Below are 27,257 nucleotides of genomic sequence, written 5' to 3'. Positions count from 1 at the left end.
CCCTTGATTTCAAAGCAGGACAATTCCTCTGTTAATCTGCACAAGAACGAACGCTGCTGTCAGTAAGCACAAATGTGAACTCAAATCCAGTATATTTGACTATTTGCAGAATGAGTGGGATCACATTTCACTATGCTGCCAAACACTTGCCATTATATGATAAACTCCTCTATTTAAGCCAACCTACAACTTTGCCAAACTGCCATTGTTTGGGCTGAAATTTTACAAATTAGTGTCTGCTTCCCTGTTTTGTTTCTTCAGTTTTTATTCATTCAAAACAGTGCATTTCTAAAACTTAAAGGTTAATAGAAAAAAAAATTGTTTGTGTCAAAAAATTCTGGCACATCTTTCCTACTTTTCCTTTTCCTTTGAACACCTTTCTTTGAGATGGAGATTTGAAATTAGACAGGGATAGTGGTGTAGCTGTCATTCCTGTGAACTCTACCCAAATTCAGCCAGTTTTCTAATTACTTATTCCACAATCCCATTAGTAACTCAGAAATCAAAGTTTTGAGTCAGATATTTGAATGCTGTCCTAGAGGTCTCAGATTCTACCAGCGATCTCTGTGTCATTTAAACTAAATGCTACAGAGAAGGTCATTAATTTTCCCAGTCCTTGGCAAATCACTCTACAAGGAGTGATTTGCAGAAATACTTAGTGCCTGAAGCTGAAGTGAAAGGCAGTGAAAGCTGCATTCTAAACAGATTATGAAGACAATGGTTTTGAAAAACTGTGCCTAGTAATCTCAGAACAGGTTCTTCCAAAAATTCCACAGAAATTTGATTCTTAGATAAACAACTAAAAAAAAGAAAACCCCACAGGACTAATTTACTTTATTCTCACTGCATTTTATCCTGTGCATGCACTGCAGGCTCTCCTCCTTTGGAATCAAGGTGCTTTACAGTGTAAGCATCATAACGCAGGTTGTGCAAGAGGTGTCTCTCCGTCACACGAGTCAGCAACAACATACAAGCAGCTCAGCATTTCACCAGGGCAGGGACTGTGGCTGTAAGGCAGGTTTTCTCTAAGTATCCAGAGCCTGAAGCAAAACATCCAACGTGCTAGAGAGCATACCAGAACTCTGTATAAATATGTTCCATTGTCAAGATCCATGTATAAGTTTCCAGCCAGAAAACTGGCTTGTGAATTCCCATCTGTGGGATACATACTGCTCTGAGAACCAGCATCCCACTGGGTATTTGCCTTCAATGATCCACGGCCTGAAAAACAGGATAGCATAGGAGTGCCCATGGTGATGACTGAGAGGAACATAATTTGGCTTTGTGAGCCTCTGTTGTGCCATATTGTTAAATTAACACACAAAATTAAACAGTGGGCACACATGCAACTGCAAGCACTCTAACTGTTTTTTTCCCTTTCCTTTCCACATGTCTCAGTTCTCCTCTTTCAAGCAACACTGTTAGCTTGTCAGGGGAAGGACAGATGCCTGCTGTGTTTTCCTTTTCAGCCTCTAGTACACTGAATCCTAAAAATGGATGCTATTTTTTTTAAAGACATTAACAAAGCAACACAACTCCTAAAGCCTCCTTTAGTTCTATTTATTCTTCTCTGGTCACCGGTGCTTGGAAACAAACATTCTTCCTGTCCACTGCTCTCCTGTGAAAGACCACAGTATCTATAGTTACTGGAGAAGAGTGTTTCAGTTATCTAGGCTCCAAACCTTCCCATGCTTTACTTTTCAGCTTGCCCCAGAGGGCTTACTCTCTCCAACATCAGAACCAAGATTTCTCTCTTTCTAAGGGTAGCTACTAAAATTCTCTCTCCTCACCAGGAAGCTTGTCAACTCCTTAGGGAATCAAATACCACAATCACATCTGAAATTGAAGAGCTGAAGAGTCTCTTCTGATCAACTTACAGCTTCCAGAAAACTTGCCAGCCCCCCCCCGCCCTCCCAGTGCAAGAAAGAAAGAGGTGAGATAGCAACTCTAGCCCTAAGAAATGCTGTCAGAACACAGGTTGAGGCTTAAAAAAAAAAAAAAAAAAAAGAATTACCAACTTCCCCAAAACCATTTTTTCTTTGTATTTGTAGGCCTTCCTGCCAAAGAAAAGCATATTGGGCAGGTGGCACACACTACCACAAGTTGACGCTGCGAAACTCTCACCGGAAGGATACAAATAGCATCAGAAACAGCATCTCGACTTCCTTCAAAATATCCATGATTTTTTAACAGCCCCAAGAAGCAAACACCAGGATAATTCCCGATCCTAAGAATGGAATGGCAAGATTGAGCTGGGGGAGGAGGACTGTATCGAGAAAGAATCTTTCCTATTCCTTTCTTAAAGCACGACTGCTTACAAGAGGCAATCTCATACAAATACAAGATATTTTTGTCTGACCTTGTTCAGCTGTTTCTCCTTGGACATTTGAATACCACATTTATTAAAAATAATAGTGTATTTTTGGTTAGAGGTGGATTAAGAATTTTCCTCAGAATCTATGAGAAGATACTTCCCTCTTTAGTTCAGTGGAGCAGCACAAACTTGTGGCTAAGAAATTTTGGGTGTAATTCTGAACGGTACAAACAAAGAAGCCGAAGTCCAAGTTCATGCAAAAATCCTCTCAGGGCAGCTGTTTATTTTATATAATTCTTCCAGCTGTGAAAAGGTGCTCTAACAAAACAAAGCACACTGCAGAAGAAAGGATAAGAGCTCAACAAAACTGCAGTACCGCAGAGCTGTTCCCTGGGGAGGGGCGGCGGGGGGGTTGATTGGGGCGGGGGTAGGAAGTCCAAGCCTGGGAAGCTGCGGTGGCACAAAACACAGGGCAGCAAGACCCAGGAGCTGAAACCCTGCTGGCAGATGGATATTTCAGATGGTTCATCTCAAGGAATGTGTTAAGAACAGCACGCAAGAATCCACTGAAGCATTCAAGTAGTCAGAGGATCAGTACATTTTGCAGGTATGTAGATCCTTGGTCACAACCTGCTAGTGGCTTTATCTATAAACTATTCGTCAATACACAAACATTCCTGTTTCCTAGTGATCCTATGTCACAGACCATCATCAGACTAAGAAGTGCAGAAACATTTTTCTTTTGCAACTGATGAGTAATTTGGGAGTGAAAACTGAAAGCAGAATACAAAAGAAATCTGGTACAGAAAAATGGTACATTAAAAAAAGTAGTAATGAAACATTCAGAAAGAATGAATCAAAACAAAACCTAAAGTAAACTTTTCCTATAAATCAAAGCTTTCAAAACACTAAACAATAAGGGACCTGATTAGGAAGAAATCTAAATGTGCAAAAATAAAAAGGTGAGATGAAGGTGTTTGGAAGCATTATTAAAATGATCATCCACCCAGAGAAGGTAGTTTTCAGATGCACTGACTACTCTGGACAGTCTTATTTTATGCTCTCTCCATCTTTTCTTAGACATACAACTGAAAACCATTGTCAAGGAAAGCTGCAGAAACTTGGAATAAACAGGAAAGAACAACAAGATGAGAAACAAGTCATTGCTACACAGAAAAACAGAGAACAGAGAAATCCGGAAAACCTGAAGCAAAATAACAAACAGTTTAACCTTGTTGAGGACACTGGACACAGTGATGATAACTAGGAACATGCATTCTTCTGGTCCTCTTTTACTATAAGGAATTTATCATGAGCTCGACTTCTTGTCTGATTTAGTTTTTTAAATATAAAAGCTCCTCTTCGGTAAATACAGTCTCATCTTTAAAACATAATTATGGTCTGAAAGTTGACACTAAAAATAGCACTAAGGAGCTTCATATTTACATCTTCTTGATTTCTGTATCAATGTACTCAATTGCAACAGTCAAGTGTACGTCCTGTGGTCCTCAAGACTCAAAGGAGTTCTCCCGAGGGTTAATCCTGAAGAGAAGTTTGACAGGGTGACAGTTTTCAGTTTGTATCCATAAATTATAGTTGAAATTCAATGTGTAACTGTAAACACATTATGTCTAAAGAACAAAGCATTTACAAATGTTTAGCAACTCTCTTAAGAAAAGCAAGTATCTGAGCAAAACAAACAAAAAAAAAAAAACCAACCAAAATTAGATTAGGGAAACATAAGAAAAAAATAAAAAGAATACATATTCCACTAATCCATACTGGCATGCCAGGAAAACTTAAAGACAATTTGGAACAAGCTTCACAAATTCTTAAAATTAGGAAATACATGAGGAATAACATCATGAATAAGTCTTCAAATTAGCAAATGACCAAGAAGTACACACTTTGCCAATTTCAGTTCAAATCAAAATACTTCATGATACAAGCATATTTTTAGTACTTTTACAAATAAATGAGTTCTTTGGAATAAGATCCTTCACTCACTAACATTCTCATTTTTTTCCCTGCAGTGTCAGAAACAGCCGTTTCAAGTTGACTTTTCCAAATCTCAAAATTGAAAGGGACACTTCACATGTAATCTCATATGAAGTTAGAGTCTGAAAAAAGGACAAACATCTTTAAAATATGCATCTTGGAAAAGCTGCATTCGGGGTTTTTTTTCCCTTCACTTTAATGACTATCTGAAATAACTACTGCACTAACCTGATGACACACTTATTTATTATATTTTCTTATGCCTGTTATTCACTTTCTGGCAGCAATACAACTTCATTTAGCAATAGTTTGGACCCCTCAGTAAGGGAATGTGTACATAGTAGCTCTCTAATCTTGCTGCCCAGCTGCTAAGACAGTCACATGAGTCACTTGCTGCCTTTAGAGCAACACACACCACTTGCTGAATTTAGAGACATTCTCTGTTTCTGCACTGGCCATACATATAAATTGAGTAATATCCTATCCTAACTACATACAAAACTCTCTAGGTATTTGGTTTTAGGTTTTTTATATTTAAATCGGTGACTCAACATACTTTTTTACTAATGCAGTTAACAACCCAGCTCTACAAAGTGATTTATGTACCAATTTTCAGTGTTATCACTCTCATGCCTGTTGGGGTAACTTCAGCAGTCAGTTCAAACGTAGGTAACTGCATCTACTTGTTCAGTGAAAATCCAGCCCTGGAAGAATGAAGAACTCTGTCTGCCAGGACAATTCAGTATACAGCTTCGGAACAAAATACTTTACAACAATTCCTTCCTTATCAGTATTTTAAACTGTGACTGTTTGGAACACCACCATATTCAACAGTCTATTTAAAAACAATTTACATAAAGACTGGCATAGTTGCCTCCATGCAGCACCTGCTAATACACATAACTCCTTGTGGAAAAGACTTTATTTACTAACATAATCCCTAAGTGTTATGTAGGAAGTACTATCTCATGCTATTTGATGCAGTGCCTCACAGGAAGGCACGGTAAGGAGACAGTTCTTTGGACTATTGCTATAATACCAGTGTAGGCCTGATGATGTTTCATTTTTCTCTGCATCACACAATACCTTCTTTCCCATATTTTCCCTGTGTCTCTTTACAGCACTGCTCTTTGCAGATGGTTATACAGGGACCAGATCAAAGCCATGATGTATTGTGCTCTGGCCATACATGTTTACTGACTACCGGAGTAACAAAACCCCCACAGAATCACATCAAGGTAAAGGGCTCATGCCACCAAACCCGAGGAGTCTTACATCGTATGAAACAAACTTCTACATTCTGTAGTCATTCTACACACACTGCACATTCTACAGTCCAAAACCACACTGGCACAAATTCCAAAAGATGTTTCAGCGGGCCTAAAGAAGAAAGCAGCGTATCAAACCTTAGCTAACTCTGTTAGTTTCAAGTATGGCCAAGCTTGCCTTAAAACAGACTTCTTGCCAGTAGGAAATCACAGTAGGCAATGTCCCAACTTGCCAGCCAGGCAATAGCCCATTTTCAAGTTAAATATTCTAATCTGTTAGATAACATTAAATAGACCTCCATAACTAGCCAGAATAGAGTATCACATAGTAACAACTAACTAAACTCTTCACTGATGTTGTACCATTCTGAATTAACATTTAAAAAATAAATGAAAACGGTTACTTCTATGCTCTTTCAGCAAATGTTGCACAGTAATTTAACTAAATACAAACAAATTCCTTGTATTGGTATTTATTACCTAAAAAATTCTAGTCATTGGTGTACACAGAGCCAATCAACATACAGGTAGATTAAAGATTACCACACATATATGTACTGTCCTTAAAAGCAACACTTTAGATTTCTGAAGTCAAAAGATAAGACAGAACTCTATTTTTCTGTTGCATTTTTTCCACTTCACCGAGTTTTCTGCCAAGTCAGTACTGCTGTTTCCCACGTCTGTGTGACTCTTTACTCAGCAACAGTATACAATTACAAACACTGAAAAGACAACTTCAGAAAACAAAGTGGCAGAGGAACATGGGGCAAGATTAGCAATTGAAACAACTAATCCAGATGAATCTCAGAGTCTCCAATCCAGCTGGCATAAATTCTCATACTCCTTTGTCTTTTCCCTAATCAGTACAGTATTCTATTCAGGTATTTGGCTATCACAATATGATATTCTCCATCAACTTGAGGAATTATTACCCCCTCCCACTGAAAAAAAAAAAAAATTGCACATGCCAGTTTTAATCATCAATTTGTCCCCAACAGCCAGAACTCCTTAGAGGAGGCCAAAACATGCTGTCAGTTCTTGGAAAAAAATATCTTCAATTTGATAATGAAGGTATTACGCATTCTATTGAGGATGTTTCTCTCCTTAAGAACTCAAGTTCATGGGTATATTTCTGGGCTATCCTGAAATCTCTCAGATGGGCTCTTGTAAGAGGTAGCTGCTTAGAATAAAAACATTGCCTACAGAGTGATGTATGATGGCTTAGTGGATTAGCATGTTAAAAACATAATCTCTTTTGACACAGCTGTTTTTAAGTGTTCTTAAAAAAAATTACAAAATGTTAATTCTGTTTTCCAGTAAACACAACTTTTGATCTGCTGAGTCAGAGATGTTATGCATAATAATCACAGCAGGAATACAATACTATTTGTATTTTTTTGGAGGAAAAAGTATGAGCACAATTTTGTGCAAATAATAAGAAAAAGGAAAATCACGGAGCAGAATTCAATTTAAGGCAAATCCACCAGAGGGAAACTGTAGTTCTAACAAAACAAAATACTTGTTTTCCTTGGTAATTTCCATATTTCTAGAAGGTTGATTCCAGAGCCATGTAACACTCACATACAGGCTTTATAATATGTACTTTCAACACTGGACTAAAATACTTTGTGTTACTAAGTCAGCACAATACCACTTTTCTATGTATCACTCTTAATTTTGAATTCAAACCCCCAAACCAACACTCACTAACTTCAGAAAGCACTTTATCATGCACTATCTGAATGTAGCAGAAGAGCTTTGTGTTTGCACAGCTTCCAGAAATCATCGTGGAATTTTCTGAACACCTAGGCATACCTAGGTTATGGATGCATGTAGAAACAATGTAATTTTTTTCTGTGATCGAGTTATGATGGTTTTGTTATCAAACACTATATTCATCTAAATTATGTACATTGTGTATTATATTAACAAATATACTAATATACCAATGTTCTTTTATTGAGGGATTAAAGCTATTGCTGAATGAATCTCTCATGACACATAAGTATTATTTACTTCACTAAAAATACTACCAGATTAGTACAGTAGTTATTTTTCTTTGCTTTCAAGACAGTTCAATATTTTTGAACATTTTAATTTCATTTGTGGTTACATTAATTACTCTTTCAAGTTGACAGAGTTGTAAAATCATCCTGAAGTGTCTGTTTCTGATACTGCAGGAAAAAATTAAAATGCCAGGAAGTAAAGGATGCATCTTATTCCAAATAATTAATTTATTTGTAAAAGCCAGAATTTAGCAGTTCCCTGTTCACACTTTAGAAAGCAACGAATCCTTCACTGCTGGTCTGCTTCTTCCACATTCAGGACACTGTAGTTCCATCATTAAGAGCATCCCCTGCCGAGAAGCACATGACTCTACTGTTCCATGATGTACACTCAATGACCACCAGCTTCTGAATGAAGCTACAAAAATACTGGTTTTTACTTACTAGAAAATACCCTGAACAGCTTGCTTCTTGCCAACCTGAAAGACCACCCCTTTCAATGAGTGCCACCTGAAACAATCTCAAATGCATGTTACAGTATTAAAAAAAAAAAAAATCATGGGGAAATACCACTTGCTCCCTGAGAAGCACTTCAGTTTTAACACAGATCTCTCACTCTGAGACAGGTTCATAATGCTGGCATTACAGACCATACAGTTACTACTATGCAGTTACTAATGACCTACCTAGAATGTGACAGATGGAAATGGTGATGTCTGGAAAGCATGAAATAGAGGCTTCATATCTTGAAGGTCCATGGTGAAAAGAATTGTTAGCATCCAACTAGATTCTAATAAGCTTTGCAATTGGAACCTGGGTCATGCATTTTTACTAACTGCTTGTTTAATTTAATTTGTTTTCATTTATAGCAAAGCACTGTTGAAAAGAACAGGAAACTTTCAAATAATCTAGTCAAGATCAGATGGGAAAACATCTCCCTATTCCACTTAGAAATTCTATAGTTCAGATCATTCAGTAACTTTGCCAGCCACTGCAACATACTAAAAAAAAAATCAAGAAACAAACTTCCTAAACAAGTGACAAATGCAGAAAGTAGAGGTTAAAAAAAGGATTAATTTTTTTACCCCCGTATAACAGTCTAAAAATACTCAAAGCAAGAAGACATAATACCCACTCTGGGGGTCAGAACTTTGCCATGCACAGGGAGTGAAGTAATTTTGACTACATTCTCTCTCAGATCTACCCCCAAACACAAAATCACATCACAAAATTATAAAGTTGATAAGTAACAGGTAATTCACAAATTAACTCACAAAGGCAATATAATCTGTGTCCAGGACACACAGATTAAGGCCTAAATTACAAAAAAATTTGATATATTATAGAATTGTAAAATGGTTTAAGTTGGAAGGTACCTTAAAGACCACCAGTTCCATGGGCAGGGACACCTTTCACTAGACCAGGTTACTCAAAGCCCCACCAAACCTGGCCCGGAACACTTCCAGGGATGGGACACCCCGAGTTTCTCTGGGCAACCTGCTCTGGTGCCTCACCACCCTCACAGTAAAGAATTTCTTCCTAATGCCAAATCCAAACCTACCTTCTGTCAGTTTTACTCCTTGTCTTATCACTACACACCCTTATGAAAAGTCCCTCACCAGAGGCTGTTGTCAGCCAAAATGGTGGCAAATTTTATATATATTTTGGAAGGAAGAACTAACAGTTAAGCTCCTTCTTAACTGTTCTTAACTGCTCTAAGTTAAGCTCTTCTTCAAAATATGAATCTTACAATCCCAAAGTAAGAAATGGGATTTAAGTATACTTCACAGGACAGTTACAAAGCACTAGCAACCTGACAGCTAATTTCTGCCTGCCTTTTAGCTTTTTTTGTTAAGCTGCCTACATAAAACTTTCACACTAAAACTACCTTCAAATACCAAACTACCTCCTTTATGATGAAATTTGGATGCTTAGCAGAAGTGATTATATGACCTTCAACCAGAGTTTAACACCAAAAGCTATGACAAAAACAGTCATTTAGAGCATCCATTAAATCTTGGAGGCTTTGCTCAGAGTTGAGAGACTTTAATTGCTTGGTTCCTAATGAAAAAATGGAACAAGCAGCACAATACTCAAGTTCTTATTCAGACAAAACCTTTAGGAAATTTAATCTGCTAATGAAGAATTATGGAGTTCATTTCAAGATAACTGAATATATTATCAGTTTCAAGGTTGCAACACAACTGTGTGACTGATATCACAAATTCATATGATTTAAGTATTTTGAGAAGACTGAGGGGCAGTGATTTAAGTCACCAGAGCACCTTTTTGACCACATCTGTCTTCTCACTTGAGGATTGAAGAAAGATCCAGTCTCTTTTTATGCTCAGACGTTTTATTAGTCAAACTACAGAAAAACTGAAAATAATAACACATATCCAACCTCCCCAAACTAAATTATCCTGCTACTCCAATCAAACTGACAAGCAATCAATGTAGTTAAAAACTGTAGTTAGCTGCTTAAATGCACTTTCCTGTCAGTACAAATATTTAAGTATAATAAAGAGCAAGAAGTTTGTTTTACATGATACGTAGATAAAAACTGTACTAGAAACTGAAATGTATTTTTCAATATGGACTTACACTTACTTGTTCTCAAATATTCTCAAGTGGCTAAGTTTTCAAAGGTGAAATAATACAGGGGAGACCTGTAAAACCTTTTTTTTTTTTTCCCCAAGAAACTATTTCACAGTTTAACATTTCTGAAAGTATAATCTAGATTTCTGTTTGCCTTCTACAGCAATTGACACTAGGAGTTTGAGTATTTCTTAGGAGAAACAATGATAGCACACATTTGACAAGACCTGACATCTTTTCCTCATTCATCCAGTTAAGGACTACTCCCATCACCCAAATACCATCATGATTAAGTTTCCTGTATTACTCTGCACTCAGTTTTTCTATTTGTAGCATCACCAGCTCAAATTAATTTCACAGTACTCCTTGGCACAATTTTTGTAACACAAAAATTATCAAAAGCTAAACTTAAAGGAACACAAATAGATTCTGAGAGAATAAAAGAGTTTTAAACAAGTTAAAGAAGTGCTGAGTTCAGGAAAGAGTGTATCCAAAAGAAAAGGATACACTCAGGCAGCTAAGACAAAAAACCCTTTAAAATTATAACTGGGAAAACATTACATTTTACAAGTAATGAGAAATTAAACAAGTTTGATATAAATATTTCACATATACTTTTTAAAGCAATTTCAACACATACTAAAACCAGCCTGAATAATTAGGATAATTAACATATTAGGATTCTTGGTTAACTTTTTAAGTAAAAAATAATGTAACTTTGTTGTTTAGGAATTGAGCTGATTTCATTGTACTGGTATGCTTATAACTGTACTTAAACACCATTTAAAATAGCATGTAGCAACACCATCCTTTGACAGATGCAATAATATTTTTATTACTTTTTCTGAAACTGATTAAAATATAGCCATAAGCAATATGTTTGTGCTGGGGCATAATTAGGAGTGGTTTAGTCTGAGCACAATCCTGGTATTCAAAAGAATAAAAGAAAACTTCAAATCACAGATGAAAAAAAAGCCTAAAGATTTAAATAACTGGCATTTATGTCTAAGCTCTTCTCTAAGCTAGGTGGTTCAATATTTCCTAGTGTCCTAAGTGAAACAAATTATGTAAGTATTGATCACAGTAACTTCCAGTGAACAAAATAAGCTTGAACAATATTGTGTTTAGCTTTTAAACAGAACACAAAACTCTGACAGTATTTTATATTTGTTTTATTTTACTTTAATACTCTTCTTAAAGTACTTGTGAGGAGAAGAGCATGAGTAACTGATAGCAGGTAGCTAACACCATAAATTTACACCTTTGTAATGTATCGTCTTATGAAAACATAAGAACAGCTGCAGGCAATTTCTACTTTTATATATTTATATTTTATCTATACTTGCATGTGATAAATGCAGTATTTCTAAGCCTTGCATGTAGGCAGCTGCAGTAAATGCAAAATAGTATAAATGAAAATTCTACACGTGACAGTAGGAGTTTGAAGAAACTTAACATTTACAAACTTGTAAATGTTTTATTACTAACTATACTGGCTTGATTGAAATTTAATAGCAAGCTGCCAGAATCTCTCATTCTGCCTTTCCTTGAAAAAGATCTCTAAAAAAATATTCCTATACCACAACTGATTCAAAAGACATGATACTGTCCCTAAATGTCTCCTAAAAATGTGTGCACGTCTGTATCTATCCCACATATAAATGTAACATTCATGATAAATACATACACCACACAGTAAACAGTTTTATTACAAGTGACAAGCACTTGAGACAGTAAAATCTGATTTGCGTACACAGGGTCTTTTTGCTGTTCAAACACGTAGTAGAGTGAGATCTCATTAACTCAGAAGCAGATATTTGCAGGGTTTTTTAGAAAACTCATGCACTAGCAAAAACAAGTACATAATACATGAAGAGGGAAGCTAAGTTTTCTGACAGCCTCATTCCTTTTTGGTTATCTGGCAATTCACAGTAAATGTGCATAAGGCAAAATCAGCAATCTACATCTTATTTCCTAAGAAATACTTTACACTTGCAGACTGCCAAATCTGATGTGACTCACAACCATAAAGAAAAGCTTTTAGGGTTAGAGATACACAGTGTCAGGCTACTGGTAAATTACCTGCAGAATACCTAAGTAAATCTACATGCAATCTGTATTGCTAAATTGTATCAAATAAAGTATTATTACAGCAATATGGAAGAGATTATTATTAGTTATCCTAACTTAAGTGAAAAAACAACTTTGACAAATAATTCCCTTTAAACACTTTCTAATCTGATTTCTAGGGATATTTTCCTTGAGAGAGGAATTTAGCACATTAAGTGCAAAAGAAGATTATAGCAATTCAGTTTACTGTAACAGATACTTTTTGCATTTTTCCAAGTTTCTTTACATAGTTATTTCTTAATTGCATCTGATGGCAATTCTTAGGTTTTACTTTCCTGACTCCCACTTGACTTTCTCAAATCTGATTTGAGGTATTTTACCTCAGAGTTCTGAGTAACTGTTGTATGCATTATAGCCAAACTTGTCTGCATTCGTTTTTTTAATCTCACTTTTTGGTTTTTTAATAGTTCAGACCTGTGGGGTTTTTTCCCCCTCTCTTTCCTTTCCTCTAAACAAATACCCATTGGGCCACATTTTATTTTCTTTGTGCCCTCCTGTAAGTCTATAGAAACTGCCAGATTTGGTCATGAATAGAACAGCTCATCACTCTGGCCATCTATTTTAATGCATTTGACAAGGTACCTCTACACTCTGGACAGGCAATGAACCAGGAAGGAGAGAGAAGAAGGCTACAGAGCAGGCTATACTAGAAACTGATTTACTCCTTCAACTATATATCCTTTCCCACTCTTCACAGTCAGGTATGTACTTACACAGCCACCTCAAACCCCTGACATGTATGGTGGTTAATTTCAATGCCATGACCCTACAGTAACCGTTTGCTAGACATGCAGGGTCCATGTAAATATTAAAAATTTTAATACATCCTATGAGAAGGCCCCATCCTTTAAAACTGTGAGCACACAACTACTCTAAAAAGCATGCTGTATCTTTTCAAAAGTCAAAAAACTCCCTCTAGTTCTATGAATTTCTGCTACTTGTCCTAAGATGAGACAATAACAGGTGAACAGTGATACAGATGTAGATAGAAAACACTTTAACAACATAAACTAAATAAAAATAAAACTGAATCTGCAGTAATGGTGACCTGTTCTGTTTAGTATTAGGTTTTCTGAACTTGCATACAATTAGGTTTTTTTGCATTTGATATTTGGTGGACAACTGTTTATTTAAACTGCATTAGTAACTGCAATCTATGCAATTTCAGATAAATGTTCACTATATTCCTTGGCAACTAAAAAAAAAAAAAAGCATCTGTGTAAGTGATTATATTGAGAGTTAATCAGTGTTTTACATTCAAGTTACAAGATCACACAATTTAAAAATCAATATAAATTGAATTCAATTCTAGATGTGGGTTTTTTTTAGATTAGAGGAAAACACACAATTGTCTATTATCAAATGCCCAGATAACTGAAAAAAAACCACTCCAGTGCTTCAGAAATTTAAACATTTTATGTTTGATCAATACAAGTGCTACTTTGTTCTAATATTTGAATTATTTTTAAATAGTTTTTTAAGGCTACCTAAACATTTGGTAATCAGTTAAAGATGCTTAGCAGTTCAGTGGGTAAATGCTGCACATTTCTTTCAAAAGCTCTGCAAGCTAAATCCTTACTAGTAGCAGATATTTGGAGAATAACTCCTTGAAAGCAAGTTCTCTATCACTTCAGTGGTGGGCACTGCTGGCTCCTTTTAAGTCTATACTGATTTGAGAATGGTCTAAGTACTTGAACAGATTTCATGATTTCCAGAATATTTCTGCTTGGTAAACATTTAAATTTGTTCAAGAACCCTACCAAAAAGTATTTGTTCACAAAAACTGGTTTAAACAACATAAGGCGTTATAGACAGAAAATTAAAAAACTTATGGTTTAGACTCTGAAGTAAAAACATCTATTTTACAAAATAATCTTGAACACATACAAACAGTGGTTTATTTAGAACATGAGTAGTGCCCTCCTTAACCCATTAATTTTAAAACATATGCAATACCCTGAAAGGAGGAGACTTTAGGGCACCATTTTGACTAACCAGCTGCAGAGATGGACAACCATTAGAAGTGGCTGCACTTCGTGTGCAGTGCCTTTTGGAACTACACAAACTTCTTAAAGGTTTCTTAATTTAAATCTCAAAAGTCCTACATTGAAAACAAATTTTTCAGAATAATTACTAAATTAAAAATACACACCAAGAGACACATTTGAGCTAAGCATTCAAGGAAAGCTGAATGCATGTCACTTTAGATTCTTGTATTTGCTTGTACTGTTGTAGAATACTGTAATTATTAATTTTTAAACATTACTGAATAGGACTGATAAGTCTCTAAAAAGGATTTTAATACATTTACACCTCTCCTGTTTGCCTAGAAAAAGTAGGTTAACTTTACCAACAACAGACCATAGTATTTGTTTCCTCAGGTGTTTTAATTTTAGAAAATCTTGAAAAAATCAAACTGTGTCATGTATGGAATCAGACCAATACATAATAACGAAGATTATCTTAACTCTTAGAACAAGGAAGCTTTGAAAGTTACTTTGTAATTTTATTTTAAAAAAACACTTCATCACTTGTAAGAACTCTGTTTTCTACAAAAGAGTAAGTTTGTAAAAAAATAATCCTACACAACATTTTTTTTCTGCTATTATTATCTCCATCTGGATTATACCTTAAATTTAAATCCAGTTTAGAAGGGTATCAAATTCTGAGAGAACACCCTTTCCTCTTTCTCCACCCTAAATCCTGAATTTTGTACTATGGTTGGATACACCAAATTTACTTTGTAATACAAAGCTGTAAGTCAAGAAAGATATTCCACAACACTGCTTCTTTCATATTGTTATTACCACTGTCTATACCTATTTTCAGCATTAAAATATTAATGATTAAAAAGCTCCAAATTAGGTAAAAATGTAGGGACATGTTAAGCACTTCATACTGATAGTGACAGAAACAGCATTTGAAGAGTTCTCAGTGCCATTAACTAGTTTATTTAAGTTAGTTCTGCACATCTAGTAGCATCTGTCTATCTACCCTGGTACATTAAAACAACCAACATATGGTGAACTGCTATTAATTTATCAAATTTCTATGCATTCCAGGATAATGTTACTTCAGTCAATAAAAATAATAGATCAGTTTAAGAAATAATCAGAAAGGAACTTTTAAGTCTGAATTCTTACTAACTATAAAAGATCTCCAAACCATAAAAGGCAGTTTTGGAAAAACATTCAATATCATTCCTTTATACAAAATTATTAATCTTTCTTCCTTAATGACCCTTTTTTCTAACCTAAGAGTAGTTAATGTGATTTAATTTTCACAACTGTGAGTCACTGGAAAACTCTGAGATTTCTGCCCAAATCTTTAACCACAAGGCTATCCTAGGCAACAAGTTTCTTTGGTCACACTTGCAGTAAGGGTACAGATCATTTGCTAGCACATGCTATTCAACACAGAGGGCTATCACAACTCCCTCTGAACTTCCACAAATTCACAGAAAACATGTGCTGCAATAGTCTCCATCCAAGCTCAGTACCCCATCTCCTCTCTCAAGAACCGCATACCTGTACTCAGTTTTCAATCTAGAACTAAGTACAAAGACTCCAAAAACAAAGCAAGTGTAAAGGCAACATTGCAACTCCTCAGAAAGGTATCAAATTGCCATGTTAAGAGGCGATGCTGATTTTTTAAAATAGGACATTCAAAAATAAAATTAAAATACATAGGAAATAATAGGGACAAGCAGAGCATTTCACATCGTCACATTTAAACATTTACAAGTTAAAAAATAAGAAAAAAACCAGTATCAGCCAGAACCCATGCTAAAAGCATGCATGCATACACACATGCACACATATACATGACACCAGACCACAGTCAGGATGACTTTTCTTTCTTTAAATGAAGCCAGAGGCAATTCTTCCAAGTGATGTTTTAACTACACACCTAAGGTGTACTTGTAAAGAGCCCCTACTCTGGCCAATTAAAGCCTACAGTTATTTTCCAGTATTTTCAAAACCTTTGGGGATGGTTTAGGAGATTTAAGCATAGAATAAACTTTTGAACAAACTCACGTGTTCCCAACAAAACTGAATGTATTCAAAGTAAAAATAACGCACTTCACAACTTTCACAAAATGTCTGTGAAACTGCCCTACACACAGGGAATTCATCTCCTCCCACAGAATTCACAGCTACCAAAACAGCACTAGATCTTAATATTAAACAACCTCAGACTATTTAATTTCTGCAACATTTAATCCAAAAAACACTCTCCAAAACACAGCATTTTAATTAACACGCCAAGAAAACTCCCCTGAAGACCTGCTAGACACAAAAGAATTGCTTTGATCCCAACGATTCTGCACGTTTCCCCCTGCTATCCTTCCCTAATTTATCAGACTAGGGCCGATTTGATACCTTTCCATTAAAAAAAAAAACAACGAACCACCCCTCTGCTAGAGGCAGAGGTGCTGCAGAGGTGATGATAACCCTAGGAAAAGAGAAGCTGTCTCTTTAAAATGCCCTGCTATGTCCCTGATCCCACGTGGAACCAACATCAGCAGCACTTTCGCATTAACTTCAATGTGAGGCGAGATGAGGCATCATTATTTCATATAAATAAAACGAGGAGACTGCAGAATGCATTCTTTGTAGGAGACAAACAGGTGAACTGAACGTGCCAGGGAAATCAGCAGCCACCCGCAGAAGAGGTGCCCTGCCCCTGAGCCCTCTCTGCTCTCCCTACGGAGCATTAGCTCAACCCCACACCACTCTCAAGAATCCAGTTCAAATAGAGGAGTGAGCCACCAAGAAAACTTGAAATTCAAAGGCAACGAAAATGCACTTTATAAACCGGAAAGGTTTACTCTTTGCCTCACACATCCTAATTAGATCAGGAAAGTGACACTACAAAAGCATTACATTCCGGTCCGAAAAAAAAAAAAAAAAAAAAAAAAAAAGAAAGAAAAAGACAGAAGAAAAGAAAAGAGCCCCCATCTCCCCAAATACCCCAAAAACACACACACACAAAAAGCATTAAAAAAGGAAGTTATAAAGCACCACATCCAGCATTTATCTTATCTAGGATCACTCCACATTACCCCCAAGTTAAACACTTTCTGCATCATCATCTCCCCCTACCTCTCTGTCCTGAAAGGGATTTTCACGTTTTCTCATTGTCGGTGGCGAGTTATAAGAGGCTTTTGCCTTTCCAAAGAATTCATCAACAAAAAAAATAATAAATATTAACTCCTTGCTCCCTGAAACCTTAAAACGGTCTCGGGAAGACACGAGTTTTATACTGTTACCTTGAGGAAGAAAAGGGGGAGCAGCCCCGATTTTTAGGTATTTTTTGGCATTTTTTTCTGATTTTTATTTTGTTATATGCCTCAGTTCTCCCTCCATTTTGGTTGTTTATGATACTGACAACAAGCTGTCCCTGCTCTCTCTCTCTCTCTCTCCGGATCTCTCCTGCTTTCAGTTAGCAAACCCCCCTCCCCAATGCAACACGACTCAGCACTTACTTGGGTTCACACTTTTCTCTAAACACACACCGATGGGGAAGGGAAAAGCTCCTGGGCTACTCGGAGGGGGAGAGCAGGCAAATTCGTTTCTTTATTACGAAAAAAAAAACTTTTGTCCAAAAAACGACGGGAAAGGGGGGTCGAGTGCCCCAAAGTCACTCCGGATCCCCCCAAAGACGCAGCCGCCAGGTCCGGGGGACACCCCACGGGTAGCCGGGTCCACGGGGGAAATTTCTGTGCTAAATTTGTCCGGTTTGAGGCGGTGGGCGAATTTATATTAATTTTTTCCCTCATTTTTCGGCACCGCGGTCTCTAATGTCTTCCGCTCCCTCTCTCGCCGCTCTCGCCGCTGTCACTGCATTCACAGCACAGGCTCCGGAGAGGCGAGGAGGGGAGGGGGCGGCCGCGCCGCTCCTGCCCCTGCCCCTGCCCCGCGGCCCCGGGCCCGGGCCGCCGCGGGGGTCGGCGGCGGGCACCCCGCGCCCTCCTGCCGTCCCCCGGGCAGCCCCGCCGCCTCGCCCGCTCCTCGCGAACCAGCAGAGCGCCGCGGGGAGGGAGGGGAGGAGTGGAGGAAACTCCTGAGAGAGGTTTTTCTGAAAATCATCTCTTTCTCCCTCCGAGGGAGGGGAAGGGGGGTGGGGGGGGAGCACCGCTCGCCTCGGCTCCCCTCCCCTGCTTTTCCCCCCGGGGGGGTCCGACGCGGGGCGGCGGGGGGCTGCGGGAGATGGGGGGAGAGGGATGGAAGGGAGGGATGGTTAACACAAACTTTTCCTCACTGCTCGCTGCTCCTCTCTCCTCTCCCCCCTCCTTCTCCTCCTCCCCCTTCATAATTTAAATAACCCTGATATTTCCCTGCTAAACCCCGGCGCTTGCCCCCCAAACCCGCAGCAGACTCACCGCGGGAGCCTCAGCATCCCCTCTGCGCCCCGTTTCCACCCTTTACAGTGTTCTCCGATTTTTCTGTAATTTTTTCCCCATATTTCGGGCTGGACGCGGCGGGCCTGGAAATTGTTTGCTTTCCCGTCTTTCCAGCAGCCATTGTAGTGTATGCGCTGCGGTGCAGCCCAGCCTGCCGCACACGCCGCGCCCACACCGCCCGCCGCCCACACGCACCGCGGGTTGGACGCCTCCCCCAGTCAGTCAGGGCCGCGGCCGCGCCCCGCCGCCGGCGCCTGCGGCCCGCGCCGCCCGCCCCGTTGGTGGAAGGAGGCGCCGCTCACGGCCGGGGCGGGCGCGGCGCCGCCGCCATTGGCGGCCCGGCCGTGCCACTCAGAGCCGCCGGGGCGTGGGCGGCGGCGGCGCGGGGCCGGGGGGAGCCGCGGGGCCGGGAGCGGGGTAGGCTGCGCCCGTACTTAAGCGCGCTGCCCGAGCCGCTGACGTCTTTCGAATTGGAGACGGGCTGCCCCGCTCCCGCCCCGGGCTCCAGCGGACACGGCCGGGGACGGAGGTGAGTGCCGCCGGCGGCGACCCGCGCTGTGCCCGCCCGCCGCTTCTCTTTCCCGGCCGGCGCAGAAAAGTCTCGCTCGACCTTCGCCGCCCGCGGGCCGGGGCAGCCCCGCTCGGGCCCGGCGGCGGCGCGGCCCGGGCACCGCTCCCTGGCGGCAGGTGGTGCCGAGGGGAGGCGGCGGGAGCGGCCGCGGGGAACGACCCGGGGCGGGGGAAGGGGTCGCCGGGCGCCTCCGGCCGCTCCGCCGCCGGCGGAAGGCAGGGACTGGGCGGGGGGCGCCGGCCTCGCCTCCGCACCTGGACGGCCCCCGGCCTTCCCCGGGAAGCTGGGCTGAGCTGGGCAGGGCGGCAGCTCCGCGGTGCTGAGCGTCAGGCACCGCCGGCTGCCTCCTCCTGCCTCCGACGCCGTAACAGCCCAAAATGCCGTAGGAGTTTCAGTGCGGCCTTGGCTCCAAGGCTCAAAGTTTTAATGAGCTGGTCTACATTGCAGCATAATTAGCGAATTTGTATCTATTTGCGTGCATTTAAAGCAGACCAAACGCTTTTCAATGGGCGGGAGCCTGTAGCGAAGTGCCCTGATGGTTTATGAACTGAAAAAGCCCTAGGCTTAAAGAGTGCCAGCAACAGCCCTGGTTCTCTGTGGTACAGTTTACAACTGTTAATGTGTTAAAGCATAATTAAGAACTGTGGCATAGACAAGCCTTCGGTTGTGGTTGGGCTCTGACCTGTAATCTGAAAGCAGGAAGGGAAGCCCGTACATGTGCAAAACCTGGGAGGAGGGGGAAAGCTCGCTTCCTGCCCAACTGCTCATTCAGTCACACAGCAGCGGTTCGGCGTGACCCGCCTGCCCTTCCAGCTGATAATGTTTCAAGTCTGAAGTACTTCGGAGAGGGGGAGAGAGCAACACGTGCAGGAGCTATCAGACCTTTTGGGTAGGACTAAGAATGTTTAAGCATTTGCCTGCTCTGAGCTGTGAATCTTCATTAGAACCTGAACTGCTTATTCGTTAAATGAGTGTTTAATGGATTGTGTGCATTGTTCCTTAGATCGGGCACGGTTGCAGACTCTGGTAGTGTAATCAAACTGAAAGTGTCAAGTGCAGTTTGTGTAAGGAACGCTGATTATGACGGCCCGTCCTATGACTCCCAAGTATTCTTTCGGAGAGTAAGTCTGAAGTCAGAGTGACAATGTACACCTTGAGGCATGTCTGCTTAGGTGGCAGTAGCAATGAAATGCAGAGTTATAAAACAGACACATGCAAACAGCTAAAAGTCTTGTATCTGTTGTGGTGAGTTAGGTGAGGCATTGTGGTATGCTGCTTTTGCTTCCTACTTCTCCCTTTTCTCCTCCTTTCTTGAAGTCTGTGATGATGCTAATATACATACTTGTGTTGCCATTTGAGTTGGAAGTGCCTGATCAAAAATGCACTTCCACCCATCAAAAAGGAGAACATTTGCCTGGCTTGTGGAATTAACTTAAGCACTGGATAGTTCTCAAAGGAAAGTGAAAGCATTTCCCCCCACCCCATGCTGTTAATTAAAAGGCCCATTTGCAGAAGATGATCATGTGGAAAGCAAAGAGTACTGCAGGAAAGTATGCATGCACAGCTTGTAAAACCTAAGGCACAGTTGTTTACTGGGACTAGTTTACTCTTACCCAAAGAAGAAACCCCATCTAAAACATGGTTTTCTATGAACTACAAGGAGCAGTATTTGATTTTTTTTTTAATCTGGTATCAAGCAAAACAGGCTTTTTACTGCAGACTAGCACTTATTCCCTAATGTGCACAGAAACAGGTCTAAGTTAAGAATTAGCACCGATTTTTTTCAAGAAAGTAAAAAACAACAAGATTAAGTTGTGTCCTTCATTAGCAGTACTTTAATTTACTCCCTCTGTCCTGTGTTTCTGATTGCATTGATTCATGTGGTCAACATTAATTTATTTTTTGTTAGATTTAGTATTTGTTTGGAACACATACCTGTATTGCCTTATGTCTGCCGGAGGCAATGTATAGGAAGCTGTAAAGGCAAAGAGGGTCTGCTGTTCATCTTGATGTCATCATCTTGGATCAGTGTAGAATCTTGGCACTGAGCTCTGTGTCTCTCAAGCTTACAGAGTCCGTGTCAAACTACTAAATGGTAAAAAATGTGATTCAAGCTGTCATACACCGTGTAAGTGGGTCTGGTCCCACCTTGCGGTGAAACCGGTTCTGTTTCTATTAAATACTTGCTATAGCAACACAGGAGATAGTTGGGCACTTTTTGTACCTGGGGAAGCTCAATGACGATGCAGATGTGATCCAGCTAAGGAGTAGGAACAAATCTGGAAAAGCTTACTTGTACATTCCTCCCACACACTATTAATTGAAGTGTCTACAGTGTGTTGGCTGTGAACAGCTTCTATGGAGCAGTTTCTCCTACACGTGGTCACTTCCTCCATGATACACAGGCTGGTGTGAGAGCTGCTGCAGTGGCTCCTTTCTCTGCAGGAATTTATCAGGGAGAGAGCAGTCTTGGTGATGGCTTAAACTTGCCAGGGTTGTCTTGTTGTTATTGCTTTTGAAATAACACTTTACAAAAGAAGGTTGGGTTTTGTTTAGGTTTTTTTTTAAAGATAACAAAACTGTGTGTTGCTAGAAGGCCTTTATTACATCCTGAAATTCAGACTTAATCCTGAGTTACTGTTAAAAGTAGATACTTAACCTGTTTATTTTCCCTTTCTAGCCAAGGTACGGGTGTCTGTCTAGAATGTCCAGGCATGCAAAAAAGCTTAGAGATCACGATATAAATCCATGTCTAGCGGTAAGATGATAAAATTGAGATTTCTGTCTGTACATTTCAATGTTAAATAATGCACTTTCCAGAGGGCTGTTTTTTGGATAGAACCCTGGCATTATAGCACTTTGCATTAAAAGTTTCTTAGGAGTCTGAAATGGGAAGGGCTGAAAATTTTCCATTATAATAAGCATGAAATAACAAGTTCATTTCCTATAAATAGGAATAATACAACTGCTGGCAATCTCTTAAATTTTCTGTCCCTAAAACCAGAGCCTGAAATCCTGGTTAGACAAGCTTGGTTATTTTTTAAAAGTCTTTTGTGAGTTATACCAAGCATCATTGTAAACAAATATTCTGTGCACTCTGCACTTACTGTCTGAAGAGTACTATTCTCTGTCATCTCCAAATTAAATCACTGCTTGGAAGTACTGATGATCCTTTGTAATAGGTGTTACTTTGCTCTCTTTGATAGTGTTCTTTCATCTGAAGAGCTCACTCCTATCTTCATAGATATTCTGGACTTGTTAAAATATTTAAACACTGAGTACAGTAACTTCCCCCAGCTCTGAAATATATTTTCCCCTATTAAAGGAAACAGATGCCACTACAAAATGTATGAATGACAACAACTATAACAAGGATATGTGTACTGATTATTTTTTGAAGTACAAAAACTGCAGAAAATTCTGGGTAAGCACAGTAAACTTTCTAAATTTTACTCCCTGCTTTGCTTTATGTGCCTTACTTCTGACATGCTGCTTTCTGAACCCTTCAGACTCGGATAATGATGTTTTTATGGTAACTTACCAGCCCAGGTAGTACCAGTATGCGTTGCTGTAAGACTTAAGCACATGCACATCAAAGTACTTCACTTGATTGTTCTAGGTTTACTCTTAGATTGTGAGTCAGTGTTCTTGCAGTACCTGATGTTTTCCTCTGAACTTGAGTCACCTATTTCTAGTAATAAGTTCTCTCTTAAACCGATGCAGTGAAAAAATTCTGAGACAAAGTACGGTTATCTGGTTTCCCACTGGCTTGGATCATGTTTACTTTAACCTGATATAAAGCTTATTTGGTGGTGGAGAAATACCATGAGGATCTATGTGCAGTTAAACTGTTTTCTGCTGTTTCCTTATAGCACTGAAGTAAAGAGCTTAGCCTTTAAATACTTGTGCAAATTAGAGAAAAACCTATTTACAGACACTTGTGCATTGGTTTGGCATAGAGTAATGGGAATACTGATTGCACTGTATTCTGAAGCAGCAAGGTAAACTATCAGGTGTCTTGACCTAACTACTAGTACATTTAGTTATCAGCTAATCAGACTTTTAGAGTACCTGGGTCTTGATATGTAAAGCAATTTTTAATTAAAAAATCTTGTTCGTTCAGAGCTCAGGGAAATCTGTTCTCATGGTCACTTTGTTCTATTTTCAGCATGGCATTATGATGCAAAGGAAGAGAAATGGTGTGAAACCAGAGATGCCCTCAGCAGAAGAAAGAAAGAAAATCTTGGAATCAATGGGGAAACCCTACTGACTAGAAACCTGAATTGATTGACTGTTGTCACTGCACATATGAAGACATAGCAGCAGCATGTTACCATTTTATGAACTGGATTTTACAGTTGCCATATGTTGGATTAAAATAAGATCTTAAATTTTGAAATGTGTGAGCTTTCTAGGATAGAACTTCCTGGGTTTGTTCCTACTTCCTGTTGTAGGAACTTGGACTCTTTTTATTGGAAGATCTGGGTCTCAATGCAACTTGTGTGGAAACTTTTGGAAGTAGAAACCACCTTGCTGTACCTTGCTGAAATGCTAAATATAAAATCAATGGGACTTGAAGAAAGCCTGTTTGAAAAGATGGGTTGGTGAACATTGCAGTGTGGTTCTAAGTTCTAAGACTGGAGCAGGTTGAGAAGCTGGTACATGCAACATGTTTCTTGCACTCAGCTGTTCTGTTCAATAGTATGGATTTACCATGTGTGATTTTATCACTATTTTCACATGTTGAATTCTGTGTCCCCAGTTTAAATAACTGAATTCAGTTTCATGAACTGAAATGCTAAATCCAACAAGCTTGTCATTGGGTCTGCCACTGCGTTTGTCAGTGACAGCTGAAGCTTGTAGTAAGCCAGATCTGCAAGCTCTGCTAGTTAGAAGGTTAGAGAGACGGGTGAAGATAAAACTGAACTCCTCAGGTCTGAGCTGCATAGTAATTTCTGTGGATAGTAAATAGATACTTTGGCGGCGGGCAGGCAGGGGGGGACTTGCAGACATGTAAACAGATCCTCTGAGTGACACGGCAGGTTTAACTATAGTACATCTATCTAAGACTCTGGACAGCTGAAACCTGGGGTTTGGAAATGCTTACTCATACGAGATTACAAAGCTCAGTTTAAACAGGTACTCTAATCTTAAATAAGGTTGGTTCTTTAGCTAAATTGAAGAACTAATAAATGTAAACATGTTGCTGTCTAGTGGAAACAGTGTTTTTTACCTTTTATCTTCTGGTGTCCTGGCTTAAAAGCTCGTATGCTGTGATAAAACAGAAAAACTACTGTCATGAGCTCAGGTTCCATGTGAAATCCTTTAGTTCTTACTGGGATCAGCTTGGCAGAACTCTGGCTGACCTCATGAAGGATGGTGTAAAAGTGTTGTCTCTCTATTTAGACTGTTTTGGAAAGACTTCATGGCTTTCTGTTTCTCCTGTCTGGCTTGTCTTGTTTCTTTCCACTCTAGGCCTATTTCTTTGCCTGCTGTGATTTTAGACTGTTTCCTTGTTGTTTGATCTGACTAGTAACTCCACAAAATCTGCTTTTGCTCTTCCTTTCTGCTCTCTGTTTACATCTGAGTTTTGAAATTGATTGATCCTACCCTCTCTGTTGGAATGAGTGTGTAACTCTATGCCTTTTGAGTATGCAGTTCTCCAAGCAAAGCTGTACAGCCTTCAAACCTGTCACAAGTTCTCTTGTCAGTTCCTGGCAAGGAAAATGTACTTTCTTCCATCAGGACTATAAGATTCTTTATTTCAGATTACTTTCTCTTCACCTAAAGTGCAAACTTTGACATTTTCCTCTTTTTGTAGTTGGGTTTTTGGGGTTTTTTTTGGTTTTTTGTTTTTGTTTTTTTTTGTTGTTGTCTTTGGTTGGTTGCTTTTTTGGTAGGAATTTTTTGGGGGATTTCTTGTTTGTTTATTTGAGGGTTTTTATTTTTGCTTGTTTTTGTTCCCCTGTGTGTGGAGCTGACTGTACTTTCATTCTAGATTCAAGGGCTTGCTCTTTTCTGCCACATCATTGCTATCTTTTAATACCCTCCTACATACCAATCTTTCCTCATTTTTTTGCCCATTTGACACCAGTTCTTTTTTGACTGATTTTAACATTTAGGTCTCTTCTCATTGCAGTTTTTTTCTAGTACCTTTGTTTCATCTCTGATCTAATGGCTTAGTCTTGCAGTGACTTTCTAATACAGCTCCTTTTGAAGGTCATATGTTCTCTGTTCTCTTTAATAGTGAGAGAACTTCTTGCTTTCATTAAACTTAGCCATAATACTTCCTCATTAACCATGCCTCTCTTTGATCTTCTCATTCATCTGCAGATTTTGGGGAGCTGTTGTTTTCTTCCTTAGGGCTGTGTCTCTTCAGACTCTTCTGCGTTTGCTGCCTTTCTGGCTTTTTGCCTCCCTTGGTGTGTCTAAGGGCACCTTCTCTCCTACTTGGCACAGTTTTGTCATTTGCCACCTTTGCTGTATCTTTGGACATGTTCTTTGCTCCCATGGCTTTAACTACTATTCTAGTGGTTGCTGTTTTTCTGTTGCTGTGCTCTTCAATTCTGGGCTTATGTTAAATCTACAGTATATTTAATGTGCAAGAAAAACATCATATTGTCCTTGAGGTGGGTATGCCCATTCTTCTTTGTGTAACTCAAGTTCCTTAATGTTATCTCACTTATCCTAGGGTTTCCTTTCAGGTTTTCTTTGCATGTAAAAATGCTCTTTCTCTTAGGTTAACTGTTGCACTTTTAAGATGTTTTTTTGTTTGGTTTTTTTTTTTTTTTTTTTTTTTTCTGACAATATTTGCTCAGGAAGCTTCCACTAATGTTATTTTCTTTTAAAGGATGACTGGCCTGTCTTTTGGCATTGATAGGCATCCTGGGCTGCTTTGTAAAGTGTTTGTAAAGAACTAGTACTGGCCTTCAAAAAATCAGAGAAGGAGATGCGTTACTGCTCTCAGGTGTCAGTGCCAGAATGTGGGATCACAGGATGGGCTAAGGCACATGTAATGCACAAATAGTAGTCTAACATTAGACTTCTCATCAATAGTGGATGTACATGGTAAGCTCCCTGTGGATGTTACAACAAAACTGAGTTTAGTGTAGAACTGAGGGCAATTTAAGCAGTGATCTTGTTGATTTAATTCAGGTAATCAGTCATCTGTTGTAAGGAATGTCATTTATTCCCATTGCATATTCCTTACTGTTAAATAACATGAGTTTATGAAAAATCTGGGGGGAGCAATGAGTTTTCTTCCTCTTGTCATGATGTCTCTCAGGAGTGATCTGTTACTTGAGTATGAGTTTTTATTATTTTTATCCCTCACTTGAGGTTGCTGTTCTTGCTTTCACTAGTGAGGCTCAAGTGGTAAAGTGTGATAGCTTAAATATAGGCTCTTTCGAGTTGAGATTTTTCCATTAATTTTTGTAGTGTGATTAACTACCTTTGGTTGTAAGCCAAAGATAATGGTCTTTTCCTCATACCTGAGAGCTTACATTCCACACTTCATGAAACAGAGGTAAGCTGCAGCCTACCACTCTCACTGGACAAAAAAAAAAATCCAAAACCTGGGCTGCATTATTAATTTCCCTATTTCCCTAAAGCACACTCTTGTATGTTAACCCAGAAAATGTAACAGAGTGGATCAATATAATTAAGAAACAGGGAAGGGACTTGTGGGTTGGGTTTTGGTGTTTTGTTGTTTTATTTTAAATACGTGTAATTCTTCATTTTCCTCGTGATACAAGGACCAAATCTGGATAGTGGCATTAATGTTTGATAATTTTTTTGTTTGACAGCTGGATGGTGCTGTTGTACAACAGACTGAAAACAGAAGCACTCCACCCACTACTAGCTCTTTCAAGCTTTTTGGTCTCTTCCCACAGAGGTAGCAGAACTCACCCAATAGAAAGGAATGATTGGTCCAGAAAAGGAGGACAGGAGTCTAAATCATTGCTGG

General features: G+C 39.3%; 2 protein-coding genes across 4 annotated transcripts in view; one reads left to right on the top strand and one right to left on the bottom strand.

Moving 5' to 3' along the window:
• The window catches only part of PLAG1 (PLAG1 zinc finger), a 48,205-nt gene extending 29,380 nt beyond the window's left edge, over positions 1-18,825 (bottom strand). For all 3 annotated transcript variants that reach the window (XM_084204314.1, XM_084204316.1, XM_084204317.1), the window contains exon 1: positions 18,700-18,825. The gene's annotated coding sequence lies outside the window, so the exon portion shown is untranslated. The remainder of the gene's footprint in view (positions 1-18,699) is intronic.
• A 298-nt stretch (positions 18,826-19,123) lies between these two features.
• On the top strand, positions 19,124-26,378 carry CHCHD7 (coiled-coil-helix-coiled-coil-helix domain containing 7). The gene is made up of 5 exons (XM_084204916.1): positions 19,124-19,249; positions 20,295-20,412; positions 21,972-22,049; positions 22,617-22,715; positions 23,460-26,378. Exons 3-5 carry the CDS (start codon positions 21,996-21,998, stop codon positions 23,559-23,561), a joined length of 255 nt encoding a protein of 84 aa, XP_084061042.1. The 5' UTR covers positions 19,124-19,249; positions 20,295-20,412; positions 21,972-21,995; the 3' UTR covers positions 23,562-26,378.
• Positions 26,379-27,257: the final 879 nt, after the last annotated feature.

This window comes from Fringilla coelebs (genome assembly GCF_963513975.1).
Source record: "Fringilla coelebs genome assembly, chromosome: 1".
Classification (NCBI taxonomy): Eukaryota; Metazoa; Chordata; class Aves; order Passeriformes; family Fringillidae; genus Fringilla; species Fringilla coelebs.
Note: the sequence above shows the minus strand (reverse complement) of the source record. Positions and strands in the feature narration are given on the sequence as shown.

Excerpts from the sequence above, each read along its gene's own strand:
- CHCHD7 (XM_084204916.1), top strand. The coding sequence starts at position 21,996 with ATGTCCAGGCATGCAAAAAAGCTTAGAGATCACGATATAAATCCATGT. Across the intron at positions 22,050-22,616 it reads ATATAAATCCATGTCTAGCG|GAAACAGATGCCACTACAAA; the intron begins GTAAGATGATAA and ends CCCCTATTAAAG. Across the intron at positions 22,716-23,459 it reads AAAACTGCAGAAAATTCTGG|CATGGCATTATGATGCAAAG; the intron begins GTAAGCACAGTA and ends TTCTATTTTCAG.